This window comes from Mirounga leonina, unplaced genomic scaffold (genome assembly GCF_011800145.1).
Source record: "Mirounga leonina isolate KUSES-001 unplaced genomic scaffold, KU_Mleo_1.0 Mir_125, whole genome shotgun sequence".
NCBI lineage: Eukaryota > Metazoa > Chordata > Mammalia > Carnivora > Phocidae > Mirounga > Mirounga leonina.
This window is the reverse complement of record NW_023270305.1, coordinates 31,095,052-31,107,919: the sequence shown is the minus strand read 5'-3', so window position 1 is coordinate 31,107,919 and position 12,868 is coordinate 31,095,052. Positions and strand designations below refer to the sequence as shown.

General features: G+C 41.0%; 1 protein-coding gene across 1 annotated transcript in view; it reads left to right on the top strand.

Moving 5' to 3' along the window:
* RMND5A (required for meiotic nuclear division 5 homolog A) overlaps positions 1-12,868 on the top strand; it is a 65,056-nt gene that overhangs the window by 46,603 nt on the left and 5,585 nt on the right. Inside the window, exons 5-8 of the mRNA XM_035001110.1 lie at positions 6,580-6,746; positions 7,545-7,710; positions 10,185-10,287; positions 12,286-12,440. Coding sequence (XP_034857001.1) covers positions 6,580-6,746; positions 7,545-7,710; positions 10,185-10,287; positions 12,286-12,440 — 591 coding nt within the window. The remainder of the gene's footprint in view (positions 1-6,579; positions 6,747-7,544; positions 7,711-10,184; positions 10,288-12,285; positions 12,441-12,868) is intronic.

Genomic DNA, 12,868 nt, shown 5'->3' with positions numbered 1-12,868 from the left:
ATTGGAGATTTGGGAACAGAATTTAAAAAAAAAAACGGGAGCGCCTGGGTGGCTCAGTCGTTGAGCGTCTGCCTTCGGCTCAGGTCATGAGCCTAGGGTCCTGGGATTGAGCCCCGCGTCAGGCTCCTCGCTCAGCGGGAGGCCTGCTTCTCCCTCTCCCACTCCCCCTGCTTGTGTTCCCTCTCCCGCTGTGTCTCTCTCTGTCAAATAAGTAAATAAAAAATCTTAAAAAAAAAAAAAAGTGAAATTATAATTTAATTGAATGTTTAGCTAGCTTGTTGGTTGTAGTATCATGCTAGTTGTTTTCTTTTAAAAATTGAAAGTTTTCTGCTGGAAATGCCATTATCCAGAATACAGCACTCCTTAAGATTTCCACTAGTTTTTTTGTTTTTTTTTTTTTTAAGATTTATTTATTTATTTATTTGACAGACACAGCGAGAGAGGGAACACAAGTAGGGGGAGTGGGAGAGGGAGAAGCAGGCTTCCCAATGCAGGGCTCGATCCCAGGACCCTGGGATCACGACCCGAGCCAAAGGCAGTGCCCAACGATTGAGCCACCCAGGCGCCCCTTTCACTAGTTTTTTATGTGTCTTGGTCATGTGTCTTCTGTTGCATTATAGACAGTGGGTTAAGTTTTGGGGGCCAATTATATTTCATGCTTTTGTAGTTTCCTGTGCTTTGTAGTATTTGGATTTGGTTATTACCAGGTTAATTAAGGCTATGACTGCCTCCTACCCTTTATTCCTGCTCAGCGAATCAAATACCCAAATATTCAGTGTGACAAATTTTGGGACACCTGGGTTGCTCTATCAGTTAAGCGTCTGCGTTCAGCTCAGGTCATGATCCCAGGATCCTGGGATCTAGCGCCCGCATTGGGTTCCCTGCTCAGCGGAGAGTCTGCTTCTCCCACTCTGTCTGCCTGCCGCCCCCTTGCTTGTGTGTGCGCGCACGCACGCTCTCTCTCTCTCTCTCTGTCAAATAAATAAAACTTGACAAGTTTTTTGAAGAGGATATCATCGTATATTGCATATCATCGTATTTCCACACTGTTGGTGCTGTAAAAATCAAAACAGCACTGAATACTACATGGAAGTGCCCAAATAACTCTTGTCTTTTAAGTATAATTTTCTTATGAAAAATGATGACTTTGAAGAACTGTTAGAGTTCATTCATTCAGTAAATACAAATTAAGAAGCTTATTATTGAGTATCTGTCTGTGCCTGTCTCTGTGCTCAGTGCTTTAATTAGCCCCTCATTTGCTGCCCCCAACCCTTTGAGGTACCACTGTGTTACAGTAAGGAAACAGATTTTGGAGAATTGAGTAACAGATTGCCCAAATTCATACTGCAGAGCTAAGATTGAAGTCCATGCATAGTTGGCTCTACTAATCTGTACTCTTTATCAGTAGTCCCCCTTCAAAGTAAGGGGTTGTGCCGAGATGAGCAAGACAGAGTTCCTGCCATATAAGAGACTGGAAACTGCCCTACCAAACAGATTGTGAGATGAGCCATGTGAGAAGTTCAGATAAAGGACATCTAGAGTTCTGTGGATGGAGAGATTACTTAGGAAAGCTGTAGAAAATGTGGTAATTGAGCCTGGGCCTTGAGGTTTTCAACTCTGTTCTCAGCTGCTCACTTTCTGATTGTACTTTTGCAAAAATTAACCAGCACCTACATTGGGAGGTAGGATCATGGCTTCTAATGTCATAAAGCAAACAGGTCTTCTATCTAGACTAACTTTAATTCACCTGGACACGTCACTCGACGGTAACAAAAGTTGCTGGATCAAGTTACCTGAATATGTTTGTATGTTTTTCTTGGCCTGCACCTCTATCTCCATTCTATTCTCAGCATGGCTATTTTCCTCCTCTGATTCTTCACACCACATGACAAACACCTCTAGTTCATCCTGTTGGCCAACCATTGCTTTCTTCCTCGACACCCACCCCTATGTTGCATAACTTCCCCTCCTGGCATAAACCTCTTGGTTTTCCATCCGAGCTCTCTTCCTCTCAGAAGAGAAAAGCGGAGGGACAGGGATCTTGGTGAGAAAAAGAAAACTAGTTTTCTTTCTGATTCTTTAAGAGTTGTGCCATAGACACGTGGACTTGCTCAGTTCCTCAAATATTGCGTCTGTCTCCGTTGTGCTGCTCTGGGCCTTCCTGGTATCTACAGAATAACCTTCTCCCTGTGAGATGCTCTTTCTCCCCTCTCTGCCTTCTCTCTTGAGCCTATGGGCTGTCTTCTCTGTACAATTTCAGTATGCCTGGATTTCAGTTACCACATTTGAGGTTCCCCCCAACAACAATGTTCAGATTTCAGTTACCACAGTATATTAACTGTAAGTAATTGCATAAACTACAAAGGGTCCTACCAGCTCTTCGGTGCACAAATCACTACATAAATAACAGATGTGCATCATGATCACAGCCAACCATATCACTTTTTTCCAGGTCTGTCAGTGGTTAGTCACTGAGCATCTGTTACCCTCAGGCAGCAAGCTTGTAGTTGTCTTGCCTGCTCATCTCCTAGAGGTGAACCCACAGCATATTACAGAAATGGATAGTTGAAAGAGGAGCTTGGTCAACAAAGATGAATTGCTAGAAGTGAAATTAAATGTGATTAGAAACTAGATTTGAAAAATGACAATGGCAGGGAGAAGCTAGAATGAGACGTAGGCCTATATGAAGTTATGATATAAGCCATACTGAAAAAGCCCAATGAATATAAAAACCAAAGTAGAGGCACTTTGACATCTTTTAATTTAAATTGCACGAGGAACAGAAAGCTGCCTATGGTTTAAACGGAGCATTTACTACTAGTCCAGATTGAAGATTGTTTAAGGAAGAAGAAAAAGCCTCCATCAGTTTGGCTGACATTCAGGTTGTGTTGAAGTTAGTTGCCTCCATGAAAGAAAACAGTGATTACAAGGAGAGTGAAGAACTTTATTGCAGTCAGAGATGGTTTCATCAATTCAGAAGCCATCATGAATTGACTAATGTTGAACTCTCTGAGAGGCTGCTAGTGTGGCTAAAAATGCTGCTGTGAAATTTGTATCCAGACTCCAAAGATTAGTTAAGGCAGGTGTTATGATGATTGTCAAGGAAGGCAACCATCAAGAACTTAACAAAAGATACAGGATTGTGAAGTGATCATGAAGGATATAAGGGATAGATGAACTCGCTTATAGGAGACAACACAAGAGCGTGACTTTAAAACCAATGTTTACCTGGCCAGTTAGCTGTGGCCGAGGAATTGGGGTCAGGAAAATACAAATGTGGGTACCTGGGGGTACAGTCTTGGAGTATGAGGGAGAGGTACCATAGGGCAAGGTTTTTATCTTAGTCCTTAAATGTTACTTACATGTTTGGGGGCAGAGATCCTTAGTTTACAAGATGACATTTTTCCAGAAAGGGAGAAGCTTAGAAATGGTTAATCTGATCCCTTGCTTTGTGAGATTTAGGCTTAATATATGAAGATATACATTGATACATTGATATATCTTAATAAATGAAGATAATACATTGTTTAAGGATAGAATGTCAAGAAATATGATTTTAGAAACACATGATAATTTATATTCTGTGAATTTGGATTTTGCATTCTCCCCATATTCCTCCAACTCCTTTTTGTAATGGAATATCTATTTACTTTCCTAAAAATCTCATGGTGGGGGTGGAGGTCAGGAACTAGCAATGTTAGTTATTTCTGATTATTTTGTAGCCTTGTTTATAGCTAAATTTGAAAGGTGGGTAAAAATAAGTGGTTAATTAGGAACTATGTTGTCTAAGTAAATACCTCTCCAAGTTAAATGGGTTACATATATTTAGAGTTTGCAGAGCTTAAATTCATAATTCATGGCTTGAATTACTTTTAGGAAATGTAATTTGCAATTAGTCTAAGTTCTGATAAAAAAAAAGGAAGTTAAGAAATTTTGTTTACTTTTGCATTTGCTTAAAGAGTTATTACCTTCTTAACTATAAAAGTAATATATGTTCATTATAGAACATTTAGAAAACATTAGACAGCATAGAGTGTGTGTTAAATCACTGTCCTCTGGACTGCCTACTACGCGTGGTTAGCTAGTTAGCTACTACTCCGTGGTGTGTCCTCCCGTTGTTTCTAGCCTCCTGGTGCTGCTCTGATAGTTGGTGCCCTGTTCTGGGTTGTCCCAGCCCGTGCCAGAGCAGTTGGTAAATAATGTGTGCAATCCAACTTCTTTGGGGTCATAGTTAATTTTCCTACATATCACAACTCCCCCCCCCCCCCCCCGTAATATATCCTGAACATCTGGGAAGATGAAATAGATTTTCTTCCTTTGTGAATTGCCTACTTAAGGACTTTGCCCTTTCTCTGCTGGCTTTCATTGTTTATTAAAATTTGTAGTTACTCTGTTAGGTCCCTTCTTTGACTCTACAAACTTTTACACATGTACCTCATATCAGAAACAAAAAAGAAAAAGCTTGCTGCCTCTCCTTACTTGTTAGTAGGAAAACATACTCGTGCTCTTATGAGTGTGAGGGAGTAGGATAAACTTTGGTAAGTAACCTGATTTAAATGTACTCCTTGGTCCAAGTGTCTTTCGATAGATGAATGGATGAAGAAGATGTGGTATAGATTCATAATGGAATATTATTCAGCCATAAAAAAAGAATGAATGAAATCTTACCATTTGCAGTGACATGGATGGAGCTAGAGGATATAATGCTAAGTGAAGTCAGTCAGTCAAAGACAAATACCATGTGTTTCCACTCATGTGGAATTTAAGAAAACAGGCAAAGGAAAAGAGAGAGATAAACCAAAAAACAGGGATGTCTGGGTGGCTCAGTCCTTAAGCGTCTACCTTCAGCTCAGGTCATGATCCCAGGGTCCTGGGATCGAGCCCCACGTTGGGCTCTCTGCTCAGCGGGAAGCCTGCTTCTCCCTCTCCCACTCCCCCTGCTTGTGTTCCCTCTCTTGCTGTCTCTCTCTGTCAAAATAAATAAATAAATAAAATCTTTAATAAAAACATAAAATTAAAAAAAACAAACAAACCAATAAACAGACTCTTAACTAAAGAGAACAAACTGATGGTCACCAGAGGGGAGGTGGGTGAAATAAGTGATGGGGATTGAGGAATACACTTGTCGTGATGAGCACCAGGTGATGTATGGGATTGTTGAATCATACTGTACACATGAAACTCATATAACACTGTATATTAACTGTACTGGAATTAAATTAAAAAAAATAAATGTACTCTTTGAAACTGGAAATCAAGAAGGTGCCTGACAAACTTAGAGATTGCCAAAAGCACAATACTTTTGGTACTGATGGTTGGTTGGGCATTCATGAAAGATTGCTGCCAAAAATACCTTGTTTGTGTCAGCGGGATTTATCCCAGACTTGGTGTTGCAGCTTGACTGCATTTGTGTTAGTGCCAGGCAACGATTCAAGGCTTATTTACATTTAAGTAAATATTTCCAAAGTTCAGGTGATTAATATTTTTAACAATCATTTATTTTTAGGTCACAGAAGCTTCATGATTGGACTCTTAAGATGCGGATGCATCCACAAGTTGATTAGAATATTCATGTGCGTGTGCAACCCTTAGGGTAGGATCCTGTAAAAGTACAGTTCTGTGAGGTCTCATCCCAGTCAGCCGATCCATTATGAATAACCTGAGACGTTTTACTTTTGTAGTTTGTAGAGCTACGCCAAGTTTATATTCATACCCAGTTCAGGTTCCAGTGGTCCTTGGTGAAATGGGTTAGGAGGGGACTATTAAAGGAGAATATGATAGTAACAGCTTCTACATCTTAATATGTGTACAGAAATAAAGTAATGCTTCCTTACCACTTGATTGCAAAGTTGATTTTAACAGCTGGCCTGGTGTATGTTCTGCTCTAGCACCCACCTGAAGTGGTAGCCCCGGCTCAAGATTGGTTATCCTGACTGTACTGTAGAGGCCTGAGTCCCTGTACTTTGGATCACTCAAAAATGAACATTGTTCTTCCTCTCATTAGCACTGTTTGTACGAATCATTTTGGCACATATATATGTAGTTTTATCTGCCTGATGGGACTGAAAGCACCTTGAGGCAAATACCGGTGTTTGCTGTTTTTAATCTCAAAGTGTGTAGCACAAAATGTTGCACCCAACAAAAGTCTAAAAATAGATGGTTCCCATTCAGAATCTTGTGATTCATTTATAAATATGCCAGTTTAACAGGGAAAGAGTAGTGGATATGGGCAATTGAGTAGTGAATCTCTTGGCTGACATCTGCTTCAAGTGTGGGCTTGTATAGTTCCAAAAATATCATGTGACTCATCAGAGTCAATTTTGTCTTGGTGTAAAACCTTACTAAATATGTAACTGTCATCTGACTTAATATTTTTTTCTTACTTTCACTGGCTGAAGTGCCTCTCTGGGTGTAGTTCTGTTTATTTTCTGTACAAGTCTCTGGGTCAGGGGGTTGATGTTACCACTGATTTCCACAAGATGGCAGACCAGACCCTTTTATTGTATTGCTAGGTTTCAGACTTTTTGACGCTTGTCTCTGCTCTTAATTGCATTAAAATCTTTTCCGCTTTTTCTTTAGATGGGCAGTATCAAACCGAGAAATGCTCATAGCCCAAAACAGCTCCTTGGAATTTAAACTACACAGACTGTATTTTATTAGCTTATTAATGGGTGGAACTACGAATCAGCGAGAGGCATTACAATATGCTAAAAATTTTCAGCCATTTGCCCTAAATCATCAGAAAGGTGAGTCTGGAGTCAGATGTTTTTGATATTTGTTTTTCTGTTTGTTTGGGCATGGAGCCTGACATGGGGCTTGAACTCACGACCCTGAGACCAAGACCTGAGCTGAAATCCTGAGTCAGACACTTAACCAGCTGAGCCACCCAGGCGCCCTGAATGTTTTTGATATTTGAAACAGACCTAAAGCCACCACTGGGATTTGAGTTTATCTTAAGGAGATGTAATACATATTTGCTAATGAACTGAAAGAATTGTAGATGGTAATCACTTAGGAAAAAGGTTTGCCTGGACCTAAAGCAAAAAGTAAAACATTGAAGCCTCTAGGATGAAAGAGACATTGCATTTTTGGGATTCCATATGTAAGAGACATGAGAAAGAGCAAGGCCACCCCCCATGCTGCTGATACTGCCCCCACACAGTGTCTGAGGGCACACCAGGGTGACCGTGACACTGAGCGCCAGTGTGGGGGTACCAGTGTTCTGGCCCCTTCTACGGCCAGAGATCTGTGATGGCCTCATTTATGATGTCATCTTTACTGCTCTAGACAGTGGTAGTTATACTGTGCTATATATAAGAATAAAGTAACTTGAGGTTCATATTTAATGTTTTCCTTTTCTTCCCCTTTCTCTCTATGCCATTTCTCTAATTTAGGTTGAAGGGAGAAACCAAGCTTAAGGACGAGAATTTTAAGAGACATTGTTAATAATTCAGGCTATGTCAGTTGGGGGAATTTTTGCGTTTCTCAGCCCTTATTTTGGGTGTGATCATTCACACTTACAAATTGCTGCTGTTTTTGCGTAGACATTCAGGTTTTGATGGGAAGCCTTGTGTACCTGAGACAAGGGATTGAGAACTCGCCGTATGTTCACCTACTTGATGCAAACCAGTGGGCTGACATTTGTGACATCTTTACAAGGGATGCCTGTGCCCTCCTGGGGCTCTCGGTGGAGTCCCCCCTCAGCGTCAGGTATGGAAACGGGTTGGGCTCTTGAAATATGTGCTGCTTTGTTTTGGTTTTTCTTAATTTCTTGTCTAGTTCTCAGTGTCAAACTTGAAGAGAACGTTTGTCTTTCTGAGGGACGGTACAGGTGGTATTTCAAGAGATGGTCACAATCGGCAGTGAGACGGTTTTAGAACAGCGTGACCCGTGAACCTCTGGGTGTCCCTGAGAACCTTTTCCACTGTGTTGATATTTGCACAGATGGTGCGGAAATAATAGTGGATTAAACTGCTCGAGCCTTAAGCACAGGTCAGTGCAGTGGTCCCAGACTCCAAAAGGACTCGCTGTATTCCTCACATGCTGTACTCCACCACACACTTGCAGTTTAAGACACACTAGCTTTACTTCAGACTGTTCTTTAAAAATTATTAGTTTTATTACATCCTGACCTTTAAGCACACATCTTTTTAATATTCTTTGTGACAAAGTGGGAAGTTCTCATAAAGCACTTCAGCGTCAAGCCATATCATGCTTGTCTCAAAAAACACCTGTATGTTGTTTGAGTTTTATGAGCCAATAAACTAGTTTTTTTTTTTTTCCATGAAACAGTTCTTGAATGAATCACTAAAAGATAAACTACAGTTAATTATACTTAGGTTTTTGGCAGATGTTTTTTCACATGTATGAAGTGAGTCTGTCATGTCAAGGAAAGCAACTATCTTTTTGTATCTTTTAAATTCATAAGTTTAAGTTAAAATAGAAATTTTGGGAAACTTGTACCTGCCACCGTGGGCTTGACAGCTTCCCAGTACTTTTCTGATGAGATAGGTGATATTAATGAATTTGAGTTCTTTGATATTGTATAATGAAATGTGTTAACACTTAGAGGATCTAAATTCACTGTGATCTTACAAAATCATACGTGAGTAAAAGATTCATTCACAGTATGAGACAGACAATTGGATTTTAATGTAGCAGGGTACAAAAAGATTCAATGATAAGGATTCAGATTTCATTTTGCAGCTAACCTTAAGAAACTATCCCTTGGGGCGCCTGGGTGGCTCAGATGGTTAAGCATCTGCCTTCAGCTCGGGTCATGATCCCAGGGTTCTGGGATCGAGCCCCACGTCTGGCTTCTGGCTCAGCGGGGAGCCTGCTTCTCCCTCTGCCTCTCCCCCTGCTCGTGCTCTCTCTCTCTCTCTCTCTCTGTATCTCTGTCTTGAATGAATAAATAAAATCTTAAAAAAAAAAAGAAACTATCCCTTGTTGAGTTTTGGTGTGGCATTAAAGGGGAATGTCACAATTATCTGAAAGGGCAGTTAAATTACCACATATCTGTTTAAAGCTAGATTTTTCCCCCCGTTTACTTCAATTAAAAGAACAGATTGCAGAAGAAGATAGAAGAATCCATCTGTCTTCTATCAAGCTAGGCATTAAAGAGATTTGTTAAAAATGTAAAGCAGTGCCAGTCTTCTCACAAATTTATTTTTGGTTTGGAAAATATAGAGGTTTTTTTTGGGTAAGGATGTTACTTATAACATGTAATATATTTATTATTTTAAATGAATTGAAATTTTAAAAAAATTTCTCAGTTTTAATTTCTAGTATAATAATGATAGATATAACCCACAAAAACAAATGTCTTTTGAGATTCTTAATATCTAAGCATGTAAGTGGGTTCTGAAGCCAAGAAGTTTATGAGCCTGTTTTAAGAAAATGACCTTTAGCTCTCTCCTCTTTAATTCCTCAAGTGTTTTGAATCCCTGCTACGTACCAGGCATTGTGTGGGCTACAAAAATGAATAAGGTACTGTCTGCATTCCATAGGGTGTTCCACCTGAGCGTAGGAGACACTGGTCCAGTTAACTCTAAGGCATGACCAGGCTGCAGGTCAGGTTCTCTGGGGGAACAGATTGTGAAATGGTGGATATCGACATGCAGGAAGTTCGTTAGGATCAGCCCTGGTGGAGAAATGAAAGCAGCAGGATTAGGCAGAGGGTAAGTTGGACTGCAGTGTCTTATCAAAGACCTCAGCCCCTCCCCGAGGAGCTCTGGAGCTCTGATGGGACTGTGGAATCGTCCCAAATTGGGGCAACAGAGCTGGGCTTCTGTGTCCTCACACAGAGCAGTCATCACATGTGACCCTGGTCAGGTGACTTGCTTCAAGTGAGGACAGTCCTGAAGAGGGACTCAGCTGAGTGTTGACTGTCAGCACTTCCAGATCTGAGAAATGAGCACTTCTGCCCTGGGCGGGGCTGTCCTGGTCTGTATGCAGATTGTTTCAGAGTGTCATTCATGACTGATCAGCAGAGCCTGTTGAATCGGGTGGTTTTGTAAAATGTAAAGCTTTTTTGGGGTGCTAATTCAGCAAAGCAGAGGGCTCTGTGCCCTGTCCAGTGGCTAGCGCCCTCGGCACCTGGAGTCTGGAGGAACTGACATTTCCCAGGAGCAGGCTGTCTGCCACCTGGCCCGGCACTGACGTTTCCTCTTCTGCTCCCCCAGTTTCTCAGCAGGCTGCGTGGCGCTGCCGGCTTTAATCAACATCAAAGCCGTGATTGAACAGAGACAGTGCACCGGGGTTTGGAACCAGAAAGACGAATTACCCGTGAGTTCCACTTTCTGTTGGTTGTTTGTTTGCTCCTGCCTTTAGAAGGACATGGATGGTAAGGGTTTAAAATGCGTGTTTTGCCTTTTAACCTTTTGCCTTTTAACCAGAGAACATTATTACAGCCGTTCAGCCAGGATTCTTTTATGTTACGTGTAGACATGATTAAACAATAGAAATGGGAAGCTAGTACACTTTGGAAGCACTGGAGTTTTTTTTGTTTTTATTTTGACTTAGAAAAATAATAAAATTTTGACTTAGAGCGGCAGTGCGAACTCATGAAGGAAGACGTCACAGGTGTGTGGGGGATATACACTTAGCATGCACTGTGTTCTGCAGTGTAGTTGACAAACCGCCTACACCATGATTCTTTGAAAATATAAAAGCAGTGAGTCAGTTGGTTAAATTTAGCTTTGTCGTAAGCATTGATATTTATGAGATTATGGATTTGTACTTACTAAAATAGCACATAGCTTTTAAAATAAAGGTTGTCCCTGGGACACCTGCAGTCATCAGTGGCCTTCCAGTGCTGTGTCCACTGCTGTCATGGGACAGACCATGATTTTAAACATCAGCTCCAATCACTTGCCAGCTCCACTGCTTCTCTAAGCAGTAGTTGGTCCATCTCTAGACTGGGGACCATCCTTCTCTTTATGGGACTATTAAAGTCTAGAGATAACATTGGTATGCTCAGAAGAACATGGGACGCATAGTAGGTACTCCAGTTTTGCTGCCCTAGTAGTCATGACATGGAGTGACAAAGGTCATCGTATGTGAGTTCCCACCGGACCTCTCACTAGTGCCAGATCAGGCACTAAAACTCTGACTAGCATTACCATTCCTGTTGTGGTTCCTGTTGAGATCCTAAAAGGCTAAATATGCATTTAGAGTTTCGCTTCTTTTTTGCCACACCTGTGCACAGGTTTATCTGCAGTTACCTTCCAGCTGGTGACTGTCAGTTGGTTGCCCCAGCTTCTCCTCGGAGATCTGTTTTGGTTAAAGACACAGGTGCATTGGCAGTGCTGGGTGTGGTCAAGATACAGGCAGCTGCCCTGCTTCATTGCTGCTCGTTTGAACACGGGAAAAGAACTTGAGCCTTCACCGGCTTTGCTGAGGCAGGTGCCTGCAAGAGTCTGGCAGTTTCCCAGCGGTGGTACGAGCATCTCTGACATTGGCACTAGCATAGGGCATACTGAAATCTGAATTTGCCTGAAAAGCCTGTGTGTCAGGGTAGTCAAGCAATGGGAGGTGCTGATCTGGCCGTTTTTTCTCAGGATTATTCTGTTACACTTTGTCAACATTCTTGAAAGAGTCTGGGTAGTAGACTTTATACTGATAAACCATTTTAGATGGAAAGAAAACCGCGGACGTCTGTGGAGCCACTGTGTGGCTCCCAGTGGAGTCACTGTGCGCTCGGTGACTTCATAGCTTTTGTTTGTTTTGCTCACTCTGAAGAGGAGTAATCGAGACACCTGCCGTGGGCTCTGACGTACAGATTGTGGAAGGTCTTGCTGAACTCGAGCGTCAAGTCCTTGTTTCAGGTGCTTTCTCTGGACTGTTACACACAAAACATGGGAAACTCAGATCTGAAGCTTGCACAAAAGTAAACCTCGTTTAGTCTGCCTTTAAAAGAATTATTATCACACTGAATTTTATCACCCACCTAAGTGTGCTACAAAACAGGGTTTCTGGTGGGTTTTGCTCTTAGGGTATATCCTGACAAATTTTCAAGAGTGTTTGACTTCTAGAGCATTGCCTTCCCTTTGACTCCTCAAACCTCAGAATTCGGTTTGAAAAGTAGTGTTGTAAATAATTTTGAAGGTTAACTAGAATTGTGAAGTAACACTTGGATCCCTAAGACTACCCATCTTTGAGGTAAGAGTGCTGTAAAAGTTAAATTCAGATGAGTAGCCTGATAAATGTTTTTGCTGCCCAGTGCATATTAACATTGTAGATGGTTTTCTGAAATATAACTTGAGCCTTTTTACTGTTTTTAAGATTGAAGTGGACCTTGGTAAAAAGTGCTGGTATCACTCTATATTTGCCTGTCCCATTCTTCGTCAGCAAACAACAGATAACAACCCACCCATGAAATTGGTCTGTGGTCATATTATATCAAGAGATGCCCTGAATAAAATGTTTAATGGTAGCAAGTAAGTGTCTGACTTTTTAAATGTTGGTAAAAACATTTTTCTTTCGGAACTTAGTGGGAGGGTGGTATCTGATTTTTTGTCAGTCTTTTTATTTATTCATAAATTTGGTGATTAGATTTATAAGCATGTTCTTTAATCTTAACTTTTGGGGTAGGCAGTACATTGTCGTTGTGCCCTGCCTTTACACGAAATGTAACACACTATATACGGTTCTAAACTTTGCTTTTTTTACTTAATGGTATATCTTGGAGGTCTTTTATATGCTACAGAGAGAGCCCTCATTCGTTTTTAAAGCTGCAGAATATTCTACCCTATGGAAATGTGATAATTTATTTAACCGGTCCCTTATCAATGAACCTTTAACTTCTGTTGTTATCAAGTGAATTATTTTATCTACATGTGATATGTAAATTGTAGAATTGGAATTG